At 40.2% G+C, this 26,718-nt stretch overlaps 1 protein-coding gene and 1 long non-coding RNA gene across 16 annotated transcripts in view; one reads left to right on the top strand and one right to left on the bottom strand.

The window, feature by feature from the left end:
• LOC146351114 (uncharacterized) overlaps positions 1-22,625 on the top strand; it is a 34,585-nt gene extending 11,960 nt beyond the window's left edge. Inside the window, exons 2-4 of the long non-coding RNA XR_014789520.1 lie at positions 4,664-4,874; positions 10,693-10,820; positions 15,580-22,625. This is a non-coding gene — a long non-coding RNA (uncharacterized LOC146351114). The remainder of the gene's footprint in view (positions 1-4,663; positions 4,875-10,692; positions 10,821-15,579) is intronic.
• Positions 1-26,718, bottom strand: part of LCOR (ligand dependent nuclear receptor corepressor) — a 105,796-nt gene that overhangs the window by 42,733 nt on the left and 36,345 nt on the right. For 7 of the 15 annotated variants that reach the window (XM_084846579.1, XM_084846584.1, XM_084846581.1 and 4 more), the window contains 4 exons: positions 26,116-26,288; positions 23,660-23,792; positions 20,354-20,641; positions 17,172-17,265 (listed from right to left, as the gene is read on the bottom strand). In XM_084846579.1, the coding sequence (XP_084702705.1) occupies positions 17,172-17,265; positions 20,354-20,641; positions 23,660-23,792; positions 26,116-26,196 (596 nt within the window). In that variant the 5' untranslated portion in view covers positions 26,197-26,288. Of the gene's footprint in view, positions 1-5,024; positions 14,650-17,171; positions 17,266-20,353; positions 20,642-23,659; positions 25,466-26,115; positions 26,289-26,718 lie in introns of those variants that run through there. The other 8 variants (XM_084846578.1, XM_084846586.1, XM_084846588.1 and 5 more) reach the window with 4 other exon arrangements.

Here is a 26,718-nt window from a genome sequence, read left to right as displayed (position 1 = left end):
CACTCTCCACTTTCACCCTCAACAAGAGGCTCTTTAGATCCTCTTCGCTTTCTGCCATTAGGGTGGTATCGTCTGTGTATCGGAGGTTGTTGATAATTCTCCCAGCAATCTTAATTCCGACCTCTGATTCATCCAACCCAGCATTTCTCATGATGTACTCTGCATATAAGTTAAATAAGCAGGGTGACAATATGCAGCCTTGTCGTACTCCTTTCCCAATTTTGAACCAATCGGTTGTTCCATGTCTGGTTCTTACTGTTGCTTCTTGACCCTCGTACAGGTTTCTCAGGAGACAGGTAAGGTGGTCTGGTACTCCCATCACTTTCAGAATTTGCCACAGTTTGTTGTGATCCACACAATCAAAGGCTTTGGCATAGTCAATGAAGCAGAAATAGACGTTTTTCTGGAATTCTCTTGCTTTCTCCACGATGCAGCGAATGTTGGCGATTTGATCTCTAGTTCCTCTGCCTCTTCGAAACCCAGCTTGTACTTCCGGTAGTTCTCGGTTCGCATACTGCTGAAGCCTAGCTTGTAGGATTTTGAGCATCACCTTGCTGGCATGTGAAATGAGCGCAATTGTGCGGTAGTTTGAACACTCTTTGGCATTGCCCTTCTTTGGAACTGGAATGTAAACTGACCTTTTCCAGTCTTGCGGCCATTGTTGAGTGTTCCAAATGTGTTGGCATATTGAATGCCGCACTTTAACAGCATCATCTTTTAGGATTTTAAATAGCTCAGCTGGAATACTGTCATCTCCGCTTGCTTTGTTGTTAGTAATGCTTCCTAAGGCCCACTTGACTTCACTCTCTAGGATGTCCAGCTCAAGTTCAGTGACCACACTATCATGGCTATCAGGGACATTCAGATCTTTCCTGTATAGTTCTTCTGTGTTCTTTCCACCTCTTCTTAATCTCATCTGCTTCTGTTAGGTCCCTGCCTTCTTTGTCCTTTATCATGCCCGTCTTTGCACAAAACGTTCCCTTGAGATCTCCAATTTTCTTGAAGAGATCTCTAGTCTTCCCCATTCTGTTGTTTTCCTCGATTTCTTTGCAATGTTCATTTAAGAAGGCCTTCTTGTCTCTCCTTGCTATTCTCTGGAACTCTGCATTCAGTTGGATATATCTTCCCCTTTCTCCCTTGCTTTTCGCTTCCCTTCTTTCCTCAGCTACTTGTAAAGCCTCACCAGACAGCCACTTTGCTTTCTTGCATTTTTCTTTGGGATGGATTGAGTTGCTGCCTCCTGAACAATGTTACGGACCTCCGTCCATAGTTCCTCAGGCACTCTATCAGGTCTAATCCCTGAAATCTATTCCTCACCTCCACTGTATATTCATCAGGGATATGATTTAGGTCATACCTGAATGGTTTAGTGGTTTTCCCTACGTTCTTCAATTTAAGCCGAAATTTTGCAACAAGAAGCTCATGATCTGAGCCACAGTCAGCTCCAGGTCTTGTTTTGACTGACTGTATGGAGCTTCTCCATCTTTGGCTGCAAAGGACATAATCAATCTGATTTCGATATTGACCATCTGGTGATGTCCATGTGTAGAGTCGTCTCTTGTGCTGTTGGAAAAGAGTGTTTGCTATGATCAACGTGTTCTCTTGGCAAAACTCTATTAGCTTTTGTCCTGCTTCATTTTGTACACCAAGGCCATGCCTGCCTGTTATCCCAGTGATTTCTTGACTTCCTACTTTAGCATTCCAATCCCCTATGAAGGACATCTTTTTTGGGTGTTAGTTCTAGAAGGTGTTGTAGGTCTTCATAGAACCGATCAACTTCAGCTTCTTCGGCATCAGTGGTTGGGGCATAGACTTGAATTACTGTGATGTGGTACTGTATTTTAAATCTTTGCATTGCTCCTAGGTTCTATTTGGTCATTATTTTTATTTTTTATACTGTTGTTTTAAACTTTTATATTAAATTTTATCATCTCGTATTTTATGGTTTTAAATGTTATGAACCCCCCAGAGAGCTTTGGTTATTGGGTGGTAAAGAAATGCAATAAATAAATAAATAGAAGGGAGTGCAGTAAATGCAGATGGGGAAAGGACCAGAACTCTCTACCCGACTCCTTCTATTCCCCCCTCAAACAAGTATCTACATATAAACCAAGGCTCTGTGGTATTCTAGTCCAGCGGGGCAACTTGTGGCCCTCCAAAAGTTTTGGTCTACAACTCCCATGATTCCTCATCATTAGCTATGGTGGTTAGGGCTAGAGATGTGAAGGCTCAGGAAAGAAAATGGAAAAATCCAGGAAAAGATTTTTTCCCCATTTTTTCCGAAGACCTTTTTTTTAAAAAAAAAAAAAAGGAAAAATTGAACAGCTTTTGAATATGAAATATTTTCTTTTAGAATTTAAGACAAAGTATTTATATTTTGTTACCCAGCCTTTACTCCCCACAAAATGATTTCTAAAAACTATGTAATAAGAACACTTTTATAGAAAGACTAGAGATGTAAAATGTCTGGAAATAATGAAGCCATGGGGAAAAATATTTTTTAATCCTCTCTGTAAGATTCCCAGCATAGATAGTTCTTTCATTCCTTATTAAAAGTGTTGATCTAAAGCATAGATTTTATTGATAGACATTTATGCTCAGTTTCCCAACATGTGAGTAGAGCCACCATTGTGCGTTCTTGACAGTAAATGTGCATTCTTGACAGTAAATGTGCATTCTTGACAGTTTGTGTTTTATTCTATACAGTCCTGTGTTTCTGATGCTGTAGTAGTCATTTAATGTAGTTCTAATCTATTCAGACAATAATTACAAATTTAATGAGTTTACTTTTAAAACTTTTAAAATAAAATTATAATGTTATGAGCAAACAAAGTCATACATTAAAAAAACCGAGGAACAGAAACTCTGCTTTATTGCTCCTAAAGCAGCCCTCCCCAACCTGGTGCCTTCCAGATGTTTTGGACTACAGTGCCAGCATTACTGGCCATGCTGCCTGAGGCTGATGGGATCTGATGCCCATAATATCTGGAGGGTACAAGGTTGGGGAATGCTATCTTAAAGGCACAAAGTGACTTCAGATCTGTAAAGAGCGCTAAAAAAAAAGTATTGCTTATTTTTCAATTTTTCCAACAACAACAAAAAGACTCCTGAAAAAAACCCTGTTTTTCTGTGGCATCAAAATTTCCAGAAATTTTACATCTCTATCTAGGGCTGATAAGAGTTGCAGGCCAAAACTGGGGGGGGGGGGGGTGCAATTTACCCATACCTGTTCTAATGTAAGACTGACAAGACTGGATGCAGATAGGCAGAGGACGGGATAGCTTAAGTTCTCATAGGCTCCCACCGAGTTGTCAGACAAATTGAAATGGGCTCCAATCCAGGACACAGTCAAAAGGGGATACATACGCTATAGCAGGTTTAACTCTCACACCACTGGTGTCCTCAAGTGCACCCCTTTACTTCCTCCCATGTAAGTTAACACTGGATGTTCACTGGGAAGGGGTGGGGGGGACGGAGAAATAAAGTGTGGACTTGTGGCAGTGGGGGCAAAACCTTTCACTATCACCCCTGACAATACATGCCCAAACTTCTACCAACACGGACTCCCAGGTCTGTGTGCGTGCATGCATGCAATATATAGCCCCTGCCTATACATGTGAACACACACACTACCTGTCATGGCACACATTTTGCTAGTTATTCATAATTTGCAAAAATGACAATTAGGGTCAGCCAGGAGAAAAAAAGGCACATCTATAAACTGCAGACAGTGGGGAGAAAGAATACTGGGTGCTCTGCTTACATAGGTAAATTATCCCTCCATGAAGCCACACAGTGGAGTGCCACCTAGGAGGGAGGCAATTTTGACTCCATAAGTGTCTTAAATGCAACACCAACAGAAAGTGAATTTAATATATTCACTTATATTGGAGAAAGTAAAGGAAGTATTGGGGTGAGGACTAAACCTGCTTCTGATAAATTTAATTCCTTGAGGGAATCAGTTTTTCCCCAGCCATGCACTTACCATTTAAAGCCCATTTACTATGCCCTCAGAATTTAAAGGGAGCTATTGAGAATTGGGCCTCTTTCGATTTACATAGCCCTGTCCTGGGTTGTTTTCCTTGTTGATGCAATAGCATGACCAAGATGAAACTAAAAGATTGGAACATATATGGTTTGAGAACTGAGCAAACTGCACAACTAAGGTAGCTAGGAATGCATAAAAAAAAAACAATCTGAGATTACAGTGTGAGTGTTGTGGATCATCTTGTGTAAAGTACGAGGTGGTAAAAAGGTTGTTTGGAAGATGTGTAGGTATCACCAATTATTTTTTTTAATCCAGAAACATAGTGGATTACCCAGTTCTTCTTTTCTTGTCTCCCTTATAAGTTCAAGGCTGTTGGCAATCACAATTTTGAGTATCAAGTACAGCTAACTATATTATTTGCAGAGACTCTGGCTGGATCCAGATATTCATTTTTGATACAGTGACATTAACACAAATTAACCCATCATTTTCATGTGGCGAGTTCTGAGATTTATCACATCCTGGAGAACATCAAAAGCTACAGTGCTGGTAAAATCTTGTCACACTGAAAGAACATTCAGAAGTAACACATTAAAATGATAGGTAAAATGTGGTGACATTTCCTCATCAAGTTTTATTTATAAAGCTTATGTTCCAATTCTGTCTTCTCTGTAGGAGGCCTAAAGCAGCTAAGAATAAAAATATAAAACAATTCCATTTAATCAATCCATGTAAAAAGCTACTGAAACAGATACTGTCAACACCATCATGCCACTGGATAATAAATCTACACATGAGCAAAACATTAGAAGGCAGCCAGGGGAGAGAGCTGAAAACATGGCTGAAGAAAGGAAGCTGATGCATGAGTACATTTCTGCATTCACAGGTATCTACTCAAAACACTTTTACCAGCAGCAATTCTGTTCATGGACACACATGTATCAATCCACCTTGATACTATTAAACAATTACATCACAAAAGACCAGAACCATAGTAATTTTGAAAAAATGCTTTAGAAAACAGCCCTTTGAACCATTCAAGTTTTCACAACAAAATTTATTAGAAGAATAGTGGTTCTGAAAAGTCTAGCATCCAGTGAAAACTACCATACACATTACAGCTGGGAATGTGTTTCCAAAATGACATGGCCAAAGAATACAATAGGGCTGTTAAACCCTTATACATGCACGAGAGAATCAGCGCTTTTGACATACAATGCAAAAAAAAAAAAGTGGACCACGTGAATTAAAATTTTATAAGTACTTATCACATACATTAAGACACAGCTTATTAAGTCCAGTCAAAAAATCAGAACTGCATTAAAAATTAAATGTAGTGCAATCAAACCAAAAACCTTAATTTGTGATCATAAGTGCTCTACTACATAAAATGTTGATCATAGCAAGGAACAAAAAAGTTCAAATCACACAGTACAAAAAAAATCTGTAAATAAATACAAACTACAGTACAAGAGAAATATTAAATTATACAATTCCGTCAAACTGTAAACAGTATATTGAAATGAGGTCCATAGATTAAAAAGGGGGTTCCTGCTTTTATTTTTCCATGACACTTGTACTTTTAGAGGTCTGTGAAAAATGCCATGTTCCATACTCTACATAAATAGAACTTTCTAAGGTGTAAAGCATCAAATAATAAAGCAGAGGCATTGCTGACGCACAGTTACAGTGAAATTAATGCCAGTGCGAGCAGCAGGCTTTATTTTAATGTGTTACACACATACCCACTCTTAAGTGTTCAGCAAACAGACCCACCACTACAGGTGTAAATGCCAGCACATTCATAATTAGTGCATGGCAAAAGAGGTGAGACACCTGAAAAGGGCCATAATGTGAGAGTGATCATCTGCTCCCAAATATATGTGCTCCTGCTAATTATTTGAAAAGTTTACACTCTTGCCATAAAACACCAACTTTGGCAGAAGGGTTACTAATAAACTCAAGCCCATCTGGCCCATTGGCTTCCATCACAGTGGCCAGTGCACAGAATTCCTAGAGACATTGCATAACTAGAATGTAGAGGTCAGACACCCAAGGGCCAGTGCTTAAGTTTAGAAGTACCTGGGATGAAGGAGAAACCACAGCCACACTGAGAAGCTGCCCCTGCTCCATTTGCAGAGGCAGCCAGGAATGTATTTCACATTAGCTGTGCTGGCTTGGTAGTGGCATTTTTAAATATATACGTTTAAGATTACATATATAATATATATGTATATAACATAATACACATACTATATATAGAAATTTCTTACAATACATAATTATCAGGAACCCCCATGCGATCTTGCTCAGTAGTAATAACTGAATATACAGAATGCCACTACGTGTCTGAGGCACTGCGTGCTGGAGAGTAATATGCAGCTTTAAAATCCGTTTGGCTGAGTTATACCTGGATACCTGAACTGAGTTTAAATTGACATTCATCAAGGATGTGCTATTAGCACATCAAAAGAAAAGCAAAAACAAAATACAAGTCACTGCTAGGTTTAAGAATAGTGTACAAGTACCTGAATTGAGTGAGGGTAGTGTGTAAACTGTCCCTGAGGGTTTTCAAACAGTGTGTGTACAAGCTGGAATCCTAAGAACGTTAGTTTATAACTTACACTGCGGACTGATAAAATACCAACATTTGACAATTTAACAAGTGGAGGTTAGAAAGAGTTATGAGCAAACACTCAAAACATATTTATACATGTTTAAGCAGCAGTAAGCTGCTATAAGCAAAAATCCCATGGATATAACCACCAAATGGGACTCCAAGAGGTTGCCATCTGTAATCTGTTTTTCTGATGCTAGGGCACATGACAGCCGCCACCTACCCTCTCTCAACAAGTAAAGAAGTTTCACCTGCTAACGTAGTATGCACCTAGTTACAGACTAGCAATTCAAGATTAGATTTTTAATCAAAGACTTTCCTATTACATACTAAAATCCCTTAAGATCACTAATGCTGGTATGCTAATCTAGTTAGTTTTTTTTTTAATTTCCCCCTTCATTTAAGAAATATACCATTCGACAACTTAAACATTAAGATCCATTTTCAGTCCTCTGATGTAAAAAGCATGTCTGTGAATTTATATTAAAATTTACATGGTAAAAAGGCTTGAATTTCAGCCAAAGATTCTAAATACTGCTCATTCCCTGAAGACAAAAAGGGAGAGAGAATCCCTACCCATTTCCCTAGTGATATACTTTCAAACTGAGCACTACACAATGGTCTAAAACTATTCTTCGTTTGGGAAACTTCACCTAGCCTCCCCCATTTAGATCCCAAATCTTAAAGCCCTGAAATGGTCTACTGAAATGTTTACTTAAAATATCAGGCATGTATGCCCAGAAGCTGCCTGAACATTATGAAACTGAGTTATTTATTCTCAAAGATAGATTACTTTCAACAGAAATTATCTGACCTAAAAGCAATCAATCATTTGTGGATTGAAACTTTTACAGTACCTTAGACTCTGAAGACCAGATAAATTAAGACTAGAGTTGTAACAGTAAAAGTGCTGAAAGGTCCCTTTTCTGTTTTTCTTTTTAAAAAAACAGGTCAAATAAGCGCTTTAATGGTCTGCAAAGATTATTATACATCTTTCTGTCAAGTCTGTATGGTTCTGATGAGTGTAGCACCAAATCTGAGGTACATTAGAGGCTGAGGTGGCATGTCCATTATTTTAGACTGGGAGAGGAAATACTTAAATCAGATCTGTATAAGCTGGTGACCTACAGATAATTCTCTTCTCACCAAGGACTCATAACATATATGTTGTATAAACAGGGAAGAAACGCCTACTTTTCTTGGGATTTGGACCCCCTCACACACACACTGTATTAATAAAAATGGGGTTTTATGATCAGGCTAATCATTTCTTGAGAATTTAATAACTTTTCAGGATATTACCTGAGTACAGATAATTTTGCAATATTGAAAATGTTACTGATATATAAACTTCACATAAGTGAAATCCAGATATCTGACAGAAAAAGATGTTGCAATGACTAACAGCTTTTCCTTCTGTGGTATCTTGAGTGTATCTGTGGATCATTGTATGAGTCTATATAATATCCACAAACTTTAAATTCTTGTTACTTCCAATTAAAATGTAATTGCATAATTTTAGACTTCTGCTGGATGCTTGTTTACTTACTACATTTTAACTCATTACTAATTTTGATATATTAACAAGGAGATAGCCAAAGTTCTACACCCCAGAGCTGCATAATAGGGGTAGGGAACCATGGGCCATAAACCTCCATCTCCATCCTTACATTTCTTCCAAGCCCCAAAATATCACTCCTTTTGCAGTCCCTGGTCAGCCTGGTGCTCCTTCCCTCTTCCCTGCCCATCCAACCCATCATGTTAGGGGTCCTAAATATTTGCCACTGCATTCTCCTCTGTCTCTTTTGGTCCTAATGTGAAGGTGCAAGTTGTTGATGCAACAGAAAGTAAATCTCTATTGTCCCTCTAGTGCACTAAAATCTCCACTACTGAGCCAGTTTCTGTTCATATTCTAAAACTGCCCAGAAGCTGTATGTGCTTTGCAAGCCAGTTTGGCCAACCCTGGTACATACCACATCAGTTTAATTTACCAAGCTGTTCACCTATCACAACACTCAGCAGTTTTGTTCCACTAAGCAGATGAATTTGCAACAAGCAGATAAAACTGCAATGTGACCACCCTGCAGGGCTAAAAGACTACTAACTTTACTGTAAACTAAAACGATTACAAGAAAACCAATTATCTCCATCACACACACATAATGTGTAAACAAGCTTGTTAAGAGTTTTTAAATCAAAGTTTGAAAGCAATTGGACAGCCATGAGATAAAAGCCAATTGCACAAAGTGAATTTGCAGACAGAAGGCAAGTTGAGGTTAGCAAATAACATCTTTTAAAACTACAATTTCTGAAACTGCAAAGGGGAAAAGCAAAAATCCACATCAAAGTATGGGCACCCTAGAACTTCTACAAATACTTCTGTTTTGTTTGCCTGAACACATAGGAATATCATTGTTTTCATGATAAACTTTTCTTTCGAAGGCTGCTTATGTCCTTCAGGCAGTCTTGGCTAGCAGCTGAACCACACCTTTGGGATGGGGGGCTAAACTTTTATGTTTCCATTTTAGAGTTCTAGCAAAGTGCTTCTGGGTAAGAAAGGGGAATACTAAGTACGCTTCCCCCACCCATGCATGTGCCATGCCTTTATTCACCTCTTAAAAACTGAGATACTTTAGGAGGATTTAATCCTAAATGTATTACACATGGAGGGTTGGGAAACTGCTTTCCCCTACCACCAAGAGTGTTACAAAATGACGTTTGATTTTTAAGTAGCTTACCGAGAGACAGATCATGCCACTTGATATCAACAGGATCAGGATTATAGCCAATATGTACAGGCTTTTTCCATGGAAAAAAATGTATTTTAAAAACATAGCATAAATCACTCCTAACAGTTTCTGAGCAACTATTGTGTTGACTTGAGACCACAGCTCCCTTAAACTGCCTCATTTTTGTCAAGAAATTTTGGGATAAGGCATAGGAAACAAAGCAGACCTGTACTGCTACCATGTTTTGAATGCACATCCAATTCTTAAAGGTTAATTTAAAATTATTCCAGATTTGCACTAGAAACTACTTAAGAAAACATTCAGACTAGGCCTTTCTTTTGGAGGCAGAGCAGCAGGCAGTATGGAGCAGTCCTGGGACCAGCCAGAAGCAAGGACATATTCTTGGTGCATTTGGCTGATGCAAAAACAGTATCTTAAGTGCTCCTGGGGGAGCTATCTTTTGATTCTTTTAATTACCTGGGGAGCTTGGAGGTGTTTTGTCATAAAATAAGGCCAACAGCCCAAACCCTACAACTAACATTCTTGAGAGCTGTAGTTAAAAGGAAAAGGCCTGGGGCACTGGAAATGAGGTTCTAGAATGGCTGACAGAGAGGTAATAGTTCATCAGATCTCCAGAATTTTCAGGAAAGAACTTTTATATTTTACAGGTCCAAGTAAAAAACTGATACATTTTCTACACACTGGGCTCGCTCCACAGAACTGTACAATAATTAACTCCACACTTGTACCCCTACGACACTAAGCCTTACTCATCTGTATAACCTGCTTCAGCAAAAGGTCACCAAGCAACATCTAAATTCCAGTACGATAGTGAACTTGATTTTAAACGTTACACACACACACTCTAACATTAGTCTTCTGGGCTGGGAGTAGAGGGAGAACCTATCCTTCATGATACCTGGTCTGTAGAAGCAGAGGCTGCCACTAACATTGTTCACAGTTCCTTTCTGTCATCCAGGTACAAGCAACATCATCAACAGATATGCTATAGTTCTACTAAACTGTGGTCCTGGATTTGACACACATGATCAAAATGCCCAGATCTTTCTCCTACAGACTTCACTAGTTCTGAAGCATTGCACTTGGCTATGTTCCCTTAACATGCCCTCAAAAAATAGCAGGAAAAACAAGGCCTAAAGCCTATCTCTTGCACAAGTTTACATGAGCATCCATTTACTGGAAACAGGAGAAAACAAGGCTTCTCTTACAAAGACAGCAGCAAACCACATCTTCCCACATCAAACTATGGTCAGTTGGGGATTTTGGCCATGCAAACTTCTGGTCAGCAGAAAATTAAGCATGCTAATGGATAAACACTGATTCCATTTCTTCTACAGGTAAGATGCTCCCAAATACTACTCAAAGCTACACCAAAGGCGCTTGTCAGAGCAGTCTGACTTCAGTGGGTCACTTAGGGATCTAGAGTGAGATACAGCCACAGGATGAGCCACCTTGGAAAAAACAGGTGAGATGAAATCTTAGAACAAAAGTTTAACATTAAAAAGGTGCACTTGAATATTACAGACTAAGTTTACAAAACCTACAATAAGATAAAATATAGATATATTTATATCTTTTGAATATTCAGCAGCTTTTTGTTTATTTTTGAGAGGCTTCTGAAATTTTATAAAGGGACAACTAACTAATTTCAACCATGCTTCACAAAACAATAATGGCTATTTTATATTGCAATTACCAAAGTAATGCAATTAGTGCTTTAAAAATAACCTACTTTTTCCTTTTTTTTTTTTTTTTAAACAGAGACCTTTTGAGGAAATATGGTTGTTCCAAAGCTTCTGGGAATTTTTTTTTTTTTACCTGAATAGGAAGTGATCACAGATATTAAGTGTTATATTTCAAAGCTTTGCAGATAGGAATCTTACAATCGTCAGGTCCCAGGAGTTTAATCTGAGAAAATTAAATGTTTGGTTGTTTAATTCATTTTCTAACCAAAGCAATAAGAATACGCAACTATCGCTATCTATTTACAGTTCTCAACCTATGGTCTGAAATGACATACAATTAGTTCTCTTTCTAAACTGCAGCATTAAAGGGTAGGCACACCATTTTTCTGCTGCACGATTGTCATCCACTTAATGATACACATAGAAAATATTCAGGTAAGTAAAATGAGCACACCACATACACTATGACAAAGTTTTACAGAACTTAACTCATACATCACTTAAATAAAAACATCCACAAAAGGTTAAACCTCTGACAGTAAAACTCTATGCAAGTGTTACACTTCTAGCTTGCAGCAAACCTTCTCCCACACTTTCAATAGCAGATGAAACCACAAATTTAAAACAGTGCATTTTTATTGCAATTTCCAGTGAAACTGGATTATATTGCAGAGTTTCTACACCACTATGGAGCTTCAAACAGGTTTCTGTACTGAGATGACAACTAGATAGCTAAGGGAACTCTGCTTTTTGAGTATGGAAATACATTAAGCTACCAAAACAAAGAAGTCTAACAACAGTAGTACAAAGCATATTTGGGCTGAAAGCCCAATCTCTCTCAGGAATGAGAAGTGCATATTTAACATGACAGCAATGGTGTGCCTAACCTTTGCTTCCCAGAAACCCACTGTATTCAATCAACCAATCAAGGCCAACTCAATTAATTGCCCCCAAAATTCAAGCAGCAGCCCTGGGGCTATTCTAGGCCTTCTTCCTATGAATTTTAGCATCCACTTTCAGTCATTAACACAAGATATCTAACCAAGAACAGTGCTTAATGTTGTCTTACATACAAGTTCCATTGCCTCATTTGGTTGTGCAAAGCAGGAGAATGGAGTCCTATCAAACTTTTGCACAGCTAAGATCAAACTGTCTCTCTACCTGAAGAACCAATAAGTCTGATTTAGTGAAGCTGCAAGTTCAGAAAGCTTTATTTAAAGCTTAAAATGTAAGAATGATCAGATGCCTCTGTAACGAAAAAGACTGAACTGTGGACTTAGGAGTGCTAGTGGTGATCTGCCTATGTGAATGTGTGCTAGTCCACTATTAAATTAATAGCGAATGAAACAAAAACAAAAAATTAGAATATGCAAGAACATTTCCTGCTACTGGCAACTTTAGTATTTAAAAAGGAAACACCCATTGGGTGTTCAACCCTGACAGTGTTACAGCTAGACAAGATGCTCAGCCTAAACCAGACCAGAATGATCTGTTCATGTGTTTTATTAAAATTTGTAAAAATTTCTTCCCTGAACATTAACATAGATCCTTCATTTACATGACTATTTAGGCAGACTATTGAGGTTGTCATGTTTAAATATTAGTGGGTTTTATGAGGGTTTTTGTTTGTTTGCCCAAGATTACAGTAAGCTGTTATATATATTCCTGACCCCCAGAAGAGGTGATTTTTTTAATTAGTTGTTGGAAATGCACAGTTTTAGCAAACTCAGAATTCAGTCTGTTAAAAGCATGTAGGTCACAAAAAGCCATGTTTTGTTAAAGTGAGGAATACCCTAGTATATCATTCAGTGTACCCTGATGCTCCTGAATACAAGGAGTTTGTTGAGATAAGGCTACATCCTCAAGCAGGCAAGTCCAACTCTCACCTTTATAAAAGAGCAAATAAAATTACAGTGAAGGTAGTGTTCCAAAGGAATTAACCAAAGCATTCTGAAGGTAGTGTATGTAAAATTCCCCCATCCCACTCCCACCCTCCCCGCCGGGTGAGCACTAAGCAGATTGCAAATGGTAAAGGAGTTGAATTTAAAACAAAATGGCTCCAATTAGACCCAACTGACTAGGAATCCAACCACCAATTTCTGAATTCAAAAAGACCAGCCATTCTTAAAAAGTTTTGACTTTCTTTCAAACCAACTGGATCCATGAAGAAAAATATTGTGAAATTCTAATTATAAAGCAATGATCCAGTTTTTGTTTTAAAAGTCTGGTACTAGAGTTCAAGAATGTGATTTTTTTTTTTTAAAGGCCATATGAAAAAAGCAAACCCAATAAAATAACTGAAAGTCCATGCAGGCTCAAGAGGCAAGCAGTCCACTTCCATGTCTGCATTCTTTGTGAGGTAACTCAATTCTCTATAGAATATTAGAGAAACATGCAAAAGGCCAAAAAACAAAAACAAAACACAAAAAAGGTCTCTAGGCCATACCAGGCCAGAAAATTTACAAATATGCAACATTCAGAGCACCCTTTTCCCCTGTGTCCACACAAGTCTCTGCTGAACTGCAAAGCAGCATGTCCTGCACCCAGTGACTGAAGAGGAGTTGGGTACAAACAACGGGAGTTGAACAATGCCGTAGTGCTCACCCAGTTTATTATGTAATTGGCACTCTACAACATCCCTAATCATCCTTTGACTCATTTGCACTCTGTGCTGCCTCTCCCTGGGGATCTATCTCAAGCTTTACAGAGACATCCTGTCCCTCCGACCGCATTAATTTCATTTTTTTCTTTGGAGGGTTTTTCAAAGTGCCCAGCCTCTCTTTCACTTTATACTCCAGGGTGCTATGGGGAATCCCATAAATACTCTGAGCTTTGGAGACGCTCATTTTCCCACTCATCACCACAGAAATAGCTTCCTCCAATATCTCACTGTTGTACTGTCTGTATCTGCCTCTTTTCTTCCGAGGTTGCTTAGAGCCAGGATCTCCCTCCTGATCAGAGGTGGGATATGGCTGTCCAGAGGTAGATTGCTCAGCATCTGAGCCCCAGGAATCTGGTCCGGGATCCAGCAAGCTCCTCCTGTTTTGTTTCGGAAGAATAGCCCTTAACTTTTTACTAAGCGCGCTCTCCGTTTGTGAACCCATCACCAAAGAGCTATAGCTATACTGGTCGCCAGAACGGGACTCCCACGAAAGGTCCATGCCTCGAACTTGTGGTATCTTTAAATCCACAGGAGTTGAATGGCTCAAGTCCTTTTTCCCATCCTGTTTAGTTTGAAGTGCCATTTTTTGAAAGGCGGAGTTTTCTGTAAGAAAAGGAAGGTCACTGATGTTGCTGAGTGCACCATTTCCCCTGAATTTCATTCGGGTGAAGTTGAATTCATAGTGTGGTTTTGCCCAAGAAGCCTCCCTGGATAGTATCATGTGCTGTCCGTGATTCTGCAGCCCAGATGGTCCATGGCTGGCAGCTGTAGCATGCTGGTTTCTGCTCAGCAGTTCTTCGCTTATCTGCAGTGATCGAGCCAATGGAACTTTGAGAGATGTGGAGTGGCCAGACCCTTCCCTTGTTCCATCCTGCCAACTTCTCGGGGGCACCCCATCACCACTCCGAAGTCCCTCTGCATGGTGCTGGCTGGGTCTCCCAGGTCGCCTAATTGGATGGAAGGAAACTGATGTGAGCAGGACTTGCACAGGTAGGGAGGAATGGGTGAGGGGGCCACTCCTTTATTAGAAGGCCTTGCTTGGGTAACATCACTTTTGTGGTTTTTTATTTTTTTATTTTTTTAAAGTCTCAGCAGTCAGTTTTTAAAAACTTGTTCAAAAACAAAGAGAAGCTTTTTGGGCAAAGAAAAATGAAACCTGTCAGCTGGTCTTTGGTTGGGTTCACAAAATCTTGGAGCAGAAAAGGCTTCGCGCAAGTGTCTGAAAATAGCATCTTAATTATAGATTAGAAAGGAATAATCATTTGCCAGAATCTATTCACGACTGTGTTACTCGTGTGACGTTACCACTAAACAAGTACAGTAATAAAAGAGTAAGCCAAGTGACAAAATGCAGCAAATTCAACACACGCGTGCGCACACACACACACACACACACACACGCCACCTGCACTTTTTTTTTATAAAATGGTGAAAGCTCTGGAGGTTATGGATTCACACTATATATGCTAGTTGATGTTCAGCATAAAAAGTGCTCAACAGAACTCAAAGGTGTTTGCTTACTTTGCATTAAACACTAGGACAGAAATAAACAAATGGTTCTCAAATAAAAATGCTGCACAAGTCCAGACTCCATTTTCTTTTGAAATTAAGCATCATGAACTACGTAAGTATCAGTCCCATTTTGTTTTCCACAGACCAAGGTAGGAAAAAGTGTACTTTCTTGCCACATAAGTATTCTTTGTAATGCTATCTGCTTTCCAACTTTACTGATTAAACAGATCAGGAGTTAATCAAAATTTTAAAATACTATCTGAAGTCTAATCAGACTATCAAAAAGTAGAAACACATTGCTTTTAATTTCTATACATAATTTGAACAAAAGTATGTAATACATTCTTTTTGTTTTCCCCATGAAGACAATCATTGCATATGTAACTGTTCCTGTCTTGAAGGCAGTTATATAGAAGATTTGGATGCACAGAATGGCAGAGGGAAGGGCATAAACATAGACACATAGTACTGTTCAACACTTCTTAATGCCAAGTCCGCTACCTAAGACTCAGCAAAACATGCTGATCTCTTGAAGATGACCTTCAACCATCCATGGAGGATCTCTCTCTCTCTCTCTCTCTCCCTCTCTCCATAGAACCTATTAAAATGTTCAGAAACTAAACAAGTACAGAAATTGGTTTTTTTCCTTCATAGGAACGTTTTTTGAATTTTAAGGAGTTAAGCAATTACAGGGCTAAGTAACGGGGCCACATACTGAGGAATTTAACATTTGCAATCAAGTTATTGGCTGTCAAAAACAGTTATTTTTAAGTAGAAATCCAACAACTTTAAGACACTGTAATTATAAATTCAGCCACTTATGGCACAATCCTATGCACGTTTAGACAGAACAAGTCCTGACTAAACATGCATAGGATTGTGCCTTTAATATTCTTAAGGAAGATTAGTGAAAAGATTTAAAAAAAAATATTCTATTATGGTCTTCACAGTACTAGCCCACATCCTTTTATTCCTAGGTGACCTCTACCTATCAGCACACCCAACTAAACATAGGGTTGTGCAACCTTCAGCAAGAGAAACCTGCACCCAGGATTTGTTTGCTAGTATAATAATCATATAATATCAGGAATGGTGGAACTATTCAGTATTTCATCTTGATAATATCCCTAAGGTAGGTAATTACAACTATGCCATAAATCTATAATGAGCCATAAGAAACTAACGAGATGACAGTACTGTGCTATAATAGTAGCTTACACCAAAAAACTCTTAACGAATATTGTGCAGTTCCTCATCTTGTTTGCTTTGGTGCCCTAGCCTAAACACTCTGATCATCAAACACAAATTTGTGTTTAATTTGTTAAAAGGTTCAAACTATAGGCTACCATCATCTCATTCTACTAAGTTCAGATACTCAGCAGCCTCTATGTGATTACCTATGGGAGTGGTATGGGACTACTGGAGGCCCCACAACCCAGCAGAGATCATGTGCACACACTGATCATATCAACTGGCACCTCCATAAAAGGACTATACATGAAGCTGCTGCAACTGCAATTGTGATAGCCCATTTCAAGCTGTCACAATCATATAAACTGCAATAGTCATTTGTACAGGCTTTTAGTGGAAGTGCTAGTTCACACAAGTAGTGGTCAACAACATCCTTGCCAGGTCATTAGCCCACCAGTAATCCCAAATGCATCCAGAGTCAACTACATGGGTGCTGTCAAACACTGAAACTGACACGGATTCATATTTTAAAAGCTGAAAGATCACCTCTTTACACTTGTATCAGCTATATTACTAAAATACTTCTAACACAAAACTAATTTTTTATTTGACTTTATATTTGAACATTGGGAAGAAGGTATGCTCTGCAAGAAATACTTATACTCTGAAGGGTTAAAAGCTCAATCTGCAGAATTTATGAGGAAGCATTTGACCCCCAGTTACACCAACAACCATGAATTTTGAGCAAGAAGACTGTTTCCCTTACCCATTCCCAGGAGTAGCGGAGCAGCCAGGTGAATGGCTCAAAGAGGCGCTGCCTGCACAAGGGCTTTTCTTAGTGGACAGATCAAGCACTCCGTCTGCAGAGACATGAGAATCACTTGAGAATAGGAAGGAATGGGTAAAACCAAACACACACATGAAGACTTGCTAAGTTTTTATCCAGGAAGCTCAGCCCCAAATTAATCTTGTGTCATTCTGGAGCTCACCTGGAACATCAGACCAAATCTTCTTGGCACATCAGCTACTATTTTATCTTCATTTATTTTATTTAAGGTATTTATATCACACATTTAAATTTAGCAAACAAACAACAAAACTCTCTAATACAAGGATCGGCAGAAGGTAGATTTCCAGATGTTTTGGACTTCAACTCCCAGCATACCCGACCACTGGCCATGTTGACAGGGGCTTCTGGAAGCTGAACTTTAAAACATCTGGAGATCTACCTTCTGCCTACCTCTGCTCTAATAATCTTCCTAGAAAAGTCCAAGAGCTTTTCAGTTAGAAAAGAGATTCCTAGAACAATAGTGTTAACCATGCAAATTCTAAGGCAGTAAGCTAAATCCTAGGAATTTATTGGATGCAAATAAATACATAAATCACACAATGTGTATTCCACTGGTTTTAGCAAGATAAGTAGCAATTTTTTAGCCATTAATGGAAGGATTCCCATGATTTCCAAACTAACACACTTGATACAGCCATTTTTGCTACTCAAACACCACTGCCTGTTTCCCAGGAATGCACAAGTTAAGGCTAAGTCTAAGGCTAAGTCTAACCATTCTTAGAAGCTGTACAATTTTGGAAAACACCCAGCTGTCTGTTATTACTAACAACTTTTAAGAGGCAGCCAGTGGGGAAGCACTGGAAGGGAGAAGAGAGCAGAGCAATTTGTTTCTCAAAGTGCACCCCCTCCAATTAACATATTTACAAATGCCCATGTCCTAAGAGATTCCCATAAGAAACACAGAAATAATTCAAGATGACCTAATCCAAGCACCGCTCCTAGCATTTGGAATATAACTTCTAATGCACGCAAGAACTCACTTTTTATTGCTGAAGGAACTAGCAACCCCATATCTCAGCAAAACAGCTTCTCCTTCTATAGTCATCTCATCATAATGCTTTGGCTATGTTAAACAGCATCCAAACCAACTCTACGACTAACTCAGTAATGTATCTAAATCTTTCAGTTCACTCCTCTATCAAATCAATGGTCACAGAAATGGAAGCCCAAGGTTATCCACAAGGGTTTAATGCTGTACCCATATGAACCAGGTTCATAATTATTCAAACATTCCTATTTAAAGTAAACCCACATTCCATATCAAAAAATATTTTACTTTTTACTTCTGCAGCTGAAGGGGTCAGGCACAGCTCTGATAAAGGCCCATATTAATAGGGAAAGAGTGCAAGACCTTGTTAAGACCTATCCAATTACATTTTTCTCTAGTTCTACCAACTAAAAGATCCACATCTGTCTACCAAGGAAGAAGAGTAACAATGCACAGAATGGACATCCTTTTTCTATCACTTTTCACCTCTATCAGGAGGTGAAGTTTTACACATATGGACTAACATGCAAAAGTGGGGAATAACCAGCTATGAACGCCTAGAAGAATTTAGAGTTTATAGTAGAGGACTAACTGAACGTAACTCAATGTCACCTTGCAGCAAAGATCAATTCTATTTTGCATTATATTAAACATGATCTTACCCCAGAGTCAGGTAGCAATAGTATTGCTCTACTTAACACTGGTAAGATCACATTTCTAGTGGACTACATTTTGGGTTCTCTATTTCAAGAAGACATTGTTGACAAGCTGGAAAGGATTCTGGGGGTAGCTATACATATGAGGAACTCTCTCCAGTCACTCCCATGAGGAAATGCTGAAAGAATGGGAATATTTAGCCAAGGGACCAGTAAGGCAAATGGAAGATATGTTTTCAAATATGTAAACAGATGCCTTCCTCCTAAAAACAGGGGAAGAGAAGTTATGGATTTAAGGCTGCAATCCTATGCACAGTTACCTAGGAGAAAGTTCCTCTGAACGCAGTGGGATTTTATTTTGAGTAAACATTTATAGGATTGTGCTGTAGATTACCTAACTGTAAGAATGGTTAAGCAAATGCACACATGAAAATTTATTTTTAAGGATTTCAAGAAAAGGCTAGACATATATTTAAAAATGATTGTGAAAAACTCCCTGACAAGACCTTTCAGAACCAATTTAATATCTCTACTATCCCCAAAAGAGCTAAACATCTCTCAAAATAGACCTGACTAAGGGAGGGCCAACTCATTGCTGAGGTCAGGGGTCATTATGACCCTTTCCCAGCTCAATACATCTACACTCAATCCCCAGGAAACAATGCTTGCTTGGCTCCTTGCTGCTCTTAGAACAGAATTACAACTCTCTTCACTGATCTCTTCCTGCCTGTCTCTCCCATACCATTTATAAGGCAGCTGTTGTGGCATGGACATGCTGCTTGTCCCAGTAGAGTCTCCATCCATAGACAATCCCTCACAATGCTTTATTTATGTGATACTCTAAAACATTGTCTTTCTTATCAGAAAACCCAAAGTGGCATACGAATAATCCAATGCAAGGGGAGGTGATTGCTTCAAAAAGCTCTTTCTACTCTAAAATGGAATGCAGTCAAATCAACATATATTCTTTTGCAAAATGAAGGGGGAAATGCAATCTGCTTCATGTCCATTAAAATTGTTGCATATTTGTTCACTTGTAAGAGGAGAGAAACAAAATGTTCCACTGCTAGGATATTTTGCAGCACTGCTCTTTTAAAAGCACCTGGTACATTACCAAGGTTTTCTTTTAATATAAGCACTACAGCCAGGGGTTCACAAAGGCAATCATAAGTAACAACCATAGCTTAGACTCTGGCAACCACCTGCTGCCTCCAGCATTTAATGAGAGAGATGGGTCTTATGCTGGGCTTTGAAGGCATCTGGAATCATTGAGGTCTCACTTCTTCTGAAGCCCAGCACAAAGGTCAGTGTCAAAATTCCACCCTTCTTCTGGAACTCTAGAGCATGGGCTCTGTCCTTGACATCATTCAGTGCTTCCAATGTCATGTTTCATTAATGGCTAGCATCTTGCAAATGCCTGCAAGACACTTTGAACAGAAGTGTGGCATACATACCTTGTTCGCTAGGATCCAACTGAGACTTTCTGACAGTGAGGTCCAAGGGCGAGTCCTGGTCAGCCATGAGAAGTTTGCTGAGCACAGGGTTTTGAGCCGTTGCACGCGCAGGGGATGAGGCAACTAGAGATGCTTTCAGTAGGCTTTGGTTCTTTGTGCTATTGGGCGAGCTGGAATCCTGAGTAGAACTAGTTTTTGAGGTATATTCAGCAGCAAATTGTCGGATCATCCGCTGCATGATCTCACGGGCCACTAGGGGAATGTTGGGGTCAGAGACCCTAGGGCTGTCTAAATGGTAGAACATTTAAGAAGGAAGTTATATGCAAAATAAATTTTAAAGCAAAACTTTTAAGTTCACATACCCAGATTTTTTTTGTAAAGTTGCAAGCTCAAGACTTTTGAGCCAACACAGATGCAACATTGGGAGTTCTCAACTAAAGTTGAGACATCTGAAACAAGGTATGGAATTGCACACCCTCTCTACACAGCTCCTTAACTACAGTTTCTGACAGCCCTAATGCTGTGTATGCACCAGCTTTTCAAGATCTCAACACCCAATTACTAACATAGCCAATTCTAAAATAATGTAATATAGTCTTACAAGAATGGATTTCTTCAGTGTTGGAACAGCAAGGGAATACATTAGACATGCATTTGTTTCAGACAGAGGTTTACAGAATCATTGTCTACTATTACAGCATTTTTTCAACAGAAGTCGGTCAGCCCTTTGGCTCCAAGGGCAGCCTGTGGGGTCAGGGAGCCTCACAGACATCTGTGTGCATACATGCACTTTCCTCACATCTCAGGAGGCAGGTATGGGGAAATTTAAACCTCCTTGCCCACTGAAATGAGATTGCTGGGGAGTGAAGAAGTTAAAGTCTCTCCCAACCTACAGCAATCCCCTCCAAGATTGATATTTTAACAACGATCTCAGGAGCACCAGGGCAACAGTGATTTCTAATGAGCTGGGCTGCAGGGAAAAGTGGGTGGGGCTCCCCAGTGTGTGGCGAGCCACACAAGAAGCTGCAGAGGGCAGCATATGGCCTGCCCACCCCTGCCCTAAACATTCCTTGATTTCCCAACATTGCACACACTCTTATTTTTCTCATTTTTTGTGTTCAGTTCAACCCAGTGGTGCACAGGGAACATCACTGACTCATACTTAGAAGAGATATCTCTACTTCACACTATTATTCCTTCTTGAGAACAGTATTCAAAGTTATAACAACATAATTTATTTAACCTTATACCAGCATACTGCTTGCAAACTTGAAGCAATTATGTCAATATTTAATGTGTCTGTACACAATATTAAACCGAAGGAGTTTTACTGTTGCTAAGTACAGAGAATACCAAAAAGTTAACCACTAGCTAGCCTTCACCTACAATTTAGGAATGAATTACAAGGTAAAGAAAGATGACAGATACACCAAGTTTGTAAAACAAGCGGCAATACAATTGAAGGAGTAGCTTGAAAAAGCACACAAGCATCACATACTGCTCATGCACAAACTACTTAAAACCATCAGTTAAAGCAGCGGTGGGGAACCTCTGGGCTTCCCCCTCTGGCCCACAGCCTCCCCTCTGTTCCCCCCACCCCATGCCCACCAATTAGGCTTTTAAAAGCCTGGACTCATGCCAGTTAGACTTTTTAAATGCCTAACTGCCATGCACAGAGGGGGGACATTTTGGGACGGGTGTCACTGCTGAGGAGAGAAAGGTGATGCGCTACCCCAATGGAAGGCATCTTCTAAGCCTAACTGCAGTGCGGGGGCGGGGGGGGGGAGGTGGCACGACACGACAGTATGCCATGGCTTAATTTACCCACGAGTAGCTGTGGCATGTGCCAGCTGCCATTATGAATATGCAAGCTCTGCCTACAGGTTGCCGTGGCTTGTTGTGTCATCCGAACCTGGGTGGCAGGGGTTAACTGAGGCTTAAACAACCCTAGCATAACCCATCGGTTATATGAGGGTTGTTTAACCCTCAAATTACCCCTGCTAACCGGATTCGGACAACACGACAAGTCATGGCAACCTCAAGCCACAGCTTGCATGTTCATAATGGTGAACAGCACGTGGCATGGTGCTCCATGGATTAATTAACCCATGGTGGGCTGTCATGCTGCCTAAACCAGGTCAGAGAGTATGTGTGTGTGAGAGAGTGTGTGAGAGAGTGCATGGGAGGTGGTCAGGTGGCTCCACCATTGCTAGCACGGGCACTACCCACTGCTGGCATGCAGCCCCCAACTTGTTTCATGAAAACAACATGGCCGTTGGGCCAAAAAAAGTTTCTCACACCTGTGTTAAAAGAAGCAGAAAACTGGGGTAAATGTAAAGTTCTGGTGAATGACCCTAGATGGCCTGGGCTTCCTGAGAGACTCAAGGGAATCAGAATTTTTGTGCTAGAATGGGCTTTTTGGGCCACCCCAGATTCAATCTCTGCCCTTAGACAAAATGCCCTATACCTGAGGCATTTCTGGCTGAATAGCACTTGCCTCAAAAGAATCCAAGTAAGGAAATTTCACAACCATCCAAGACAAAAATGAATTATTTTAACTGAATCAGATATTTAAAACATTGACTTTCCAGAAGTTGATCATTCCAATTCCAAAAATTAGGAATGGGACACATTATGAAAGTAAAGGAACAGAAAGTCTACTCCCTGGAAATGGTTAAACTGAAGTAGTATCTATGGGTGAAAACTGTCAAAAGTTAAATGCCTCTAATCTTTTCCTAAATAGAGAGGGCTGAGCTCTAACATATCCTTCCGAGATCTATAATTCTACCACATGCTTTTAAAATATATATCTGGTAATATGTTAGTAGTAATCGATAACCATTTACATCTCCTGGTAATTCAGATAAATATGTTTAAAAGGAACAACCCACTAGCCTTTATAAATTATTTGTAGAATGGGTCAGGTTGGAAAGAAGTTTTAGGATGAATGGAACAGCAGAATAAATATGGCTAACGTTTAAAAGAAATGAGACATCTACCTCTACTATGCATACTGAAAACCCTGATCAGTTGTAAACTGTTACTGAAAGCAGTTTACCCAATTATATGCAGTTCACCCAGTGACTGATTACTGATGTTTGTTTATAATGGCTGAATATGTATTGTAGCAGTGTGTGTGTGTGTGTGTGTGTGTGTGTGTTTGTACGTATCAAATTTTTGTAGAGGTTAACCTAGAGCTTTTATGGGAACAATACATTGCAATCTCGAAGGAAGTATCAGAAAGATGAGTTGGCTCAGCATGCAAAACAATTAGATGAACCATTTCGTTCTTTCACTATGACCAACCTTTTTGATAAAAGACTGCATGGAGGAATTCTTCCGCTTGCCTCTCAAACCGAATGATCTTTGCTTGCTCTTGTCTAAGCAGAGCTTGGTGCCCAACTTCCAAAGCTGGTTCATCCAGACTGACTAGGTGTTCCTGTGAAAACATTTAACAAAATGTAAAAATACAAACACACTCCTTCTCTTCTCCTCCATGCTGATTTTAATAAAACTTCAGATAAGACTATTCTGATACAATAGAATACATACAAGCCAGTCATGTCTCAGTGCTTAATACTCAGGGCTGAACTATTATCAGTGCTGAACTTATTCATCAACCCAGATTCAGGTGTGATTATGGTGAAATTCTTGTCTAAAAACCCTATAAACACAAAATGGGATTCAGTGTATTAATGCTCTTACCCCTGCTTAAGAGATTGGGAACTTTAAATCTGAACTGGCCCTCTTTTAAAAGGAAGACTCACATCAAACACACTGGGCCAATCTATCTGTGAAAACATCAATGAAAGAAACAGTTGCAAGGCTCCTACTTTCTAAATGCAACTGATGGAAAGCGCTCCCGACTATGGCTGCCATCTGGTCTTTGAAGAGCAAAGCTGGTTAAAGAGGTATCATCAAGTAATTCAACTAGTTCTATCTAGAAAAGGAGTGTGATTACATCCAACACAGACATTTCTCCATTAAACCCCTGTTGGTTAATCCTCATCCAATCCAGAACAGTCTGTAAGCATTTATTCAAGACCAGGACAGCTGTTTCTAAATCCAAAATAAACAAAAATGTAACCTGATGTTACCAGCATGCAACTCACTCCAAATATCTAACAATCTCAGCCAGTGGCATCATATCCTAAACGGTACTGACAAAACAGTATCTCCAAAGGTTATAATAGAACTAGAAAAGGTACAAAAGGGAAAGTACAACATTCAGGTCAAGAGGCTGGAGTATCTTCCATACCAGGGAATGCATTTTTTTTTTAGTTAAAAAAATGACTATGGGAGAGTAAAGTAGACATTTATAAAGTTACGAAATATTATGGCTAAATATGAACATTAATGCTCTGGAGATCCTCACGTGCACAGTGGCAAGGACAGAATAAGGCAGATAGTGTGCTCCCCTTATCTTTGATGTAAGAGCACAAAGAAGAAACTGGTAATGGGCAACTTTGGTGAAAGTGTACTGTACACAAACACCCAATAACAACAGGTTGCCACAGGAAAGAAGATGTAGTACTTTTAAGTGCCAACTTCCCGGAGGAATATTACAGTATTTATTACTTATATCTGGGGTCAACCATTTTTGGCTAGACTTCTTGATCAGGCCAAAAATTGTACTTGGCAGGATCCCCTACCTGTCAAGCACCCCCCACCCCCACCCTGCCCCAAGCAGGGGGAGGGACAGAACCTTCAGTGTACTTTTAGGCAGCAGAAGCAAATAAGTTCCTTGCCATGCCAGGTCTTTTCTGACAGAAAGGCCAGGCAGGGGGAGGAAAACAATCCTGTTGGGCTCTGCAGCCTAAAGGCACTCCATATGCTTTTAGGCAACACAGCTCAATGCTCCCTTCTGTCACGTTTCTCCAAGTCTGAGCCTAGCAGTCACAGGTTCAAGGGTCCAAGACTTCCAAGGTGGTCAGCACAAACAGAGATGAAGCAAAAGGCAAGGTCTCAACAGTTAGGTCACAAGCAGGAGGAGGGTCAGACTTCAGTCCAGGTAACAGGCGACAAGGTCCCAAGCCAACACAGCAGACAAAGAGAAGGAGAGTCTGTGTTCAGTCCAGAAGTACTCATGCCAGGAATCAGTCAAGAAGCAGTCTGGAGTCAAGGCAAGGAAAGGTGGATTCAGGGAGGTCTGGTTGATGTTTCCAGCAACTCTCTCAACCTTACACTGGTGTTTTTTTTTTACAGAGGCTGTCAAAGCCATACCCAAGCCTCAGCTGTGAGCTGTTAGTGACTGTAGAGGAAAAGGTCCTCCTTGTGAGCAAGCCTCCTCTGTGCAAGTAACCTTTTCTCACAAGCAGGCCTCTGGCTCAGTCTAGCACTCCTTTCTTTCAGGCTGCCTCACTTCCGAGGGCTTGAGGGTTTCTCTGCCTCCACCTCTGAGGCATAGTCCTTATCCTCCACAGGTGATGCCCTCATGGTAGTCACCCCTGAAGGCCCGGGCTCCTCCTGGTCTACTGGCAGATCCTGGGCACTGTTAGTGGCAGGTGGTTCCTGATCCTCCAGCTCTTCCTCCAAGGAGGAGTCTTCCAGTGGGGGCATGACAGCTTCCCATTCCCTGTCTTTGCCAGCAGGAATGCTGGGCAGAAGGGCGTGTCTCCCCACTGCTGCCTTTCTTGCCCCAGAGCAGGTAAGGCCAGCAAGGGAGTTGAGCTGTTGGCAGGGATTGCTGTGCAACTCCCAGACAATCCCCACCCACCTCTCCAGCTTCAAAGTTCGGAAGAAGACTGGCTGATCATGCTCACCAGTGGGTTGTGCCACACTCGCCGTGACAAGCAGATGGAACTCAAGACATCATACATAAGGGTTCGTAATGGTTCTCTCATCCAGGCATTGACCAGGCCAAGACCTGCTTAGGTTCAGCAAGGTTACTGCATCATGTGCCTTCAAACCATGCTGTAGGATCTGCATTAGGAATCTGGACACCAAGGACAACAGAAATGTCAAACCCTGAAACTGCAACATAGGTGCAAGGACAAAGCACTCACACAGGTAAGCAAGGGAAGAGTACTTAATAATGAAGTATATCCCCAAACACCCCCAGAATAGATATGGGCATGAGGACTGCTAGAATATCAGTGGTAATCACTGAGACCAAGAAATCCCTATACCCAGGTCAATCCCGATATGAAGTGGTGAAAGAATGCCAAACACAAACAATCAGGTCATCAGTATCAGACCCTCTACTCACAAGCACTGAATTCTGCTCTATCCTTCCTTGCAGGAGCAACTAGAGGAATCTATGACCTCTGAGATTAACTCCAGTGCACCATGTGCCTTTGCATAGGTTCCCTAACTTTATCTGCTCTAACAGGTGAACCCCATGTGAAGGAACGAAGGAGCAAACA

The sequence above is a fragment of the Heloderma suspectum genome, chromosome 3 (genome assembly GCF_057233095.1).
Source record: "Heloderma suspectum isolate Gila_16-S chromosome 3, 16-S_ref, whole genome shotgun sequence".
In the NCBI taxonomy this organism is placed as follows: Eukaryota; Metazoa; Chordata; class Lepidosauria; order Squamata; family Helodermatidae; genus Heloderma; species Heloderma suspectum.
This window is presented reverse-complemented; position numbering and strand designations above follow the sequence as displayed.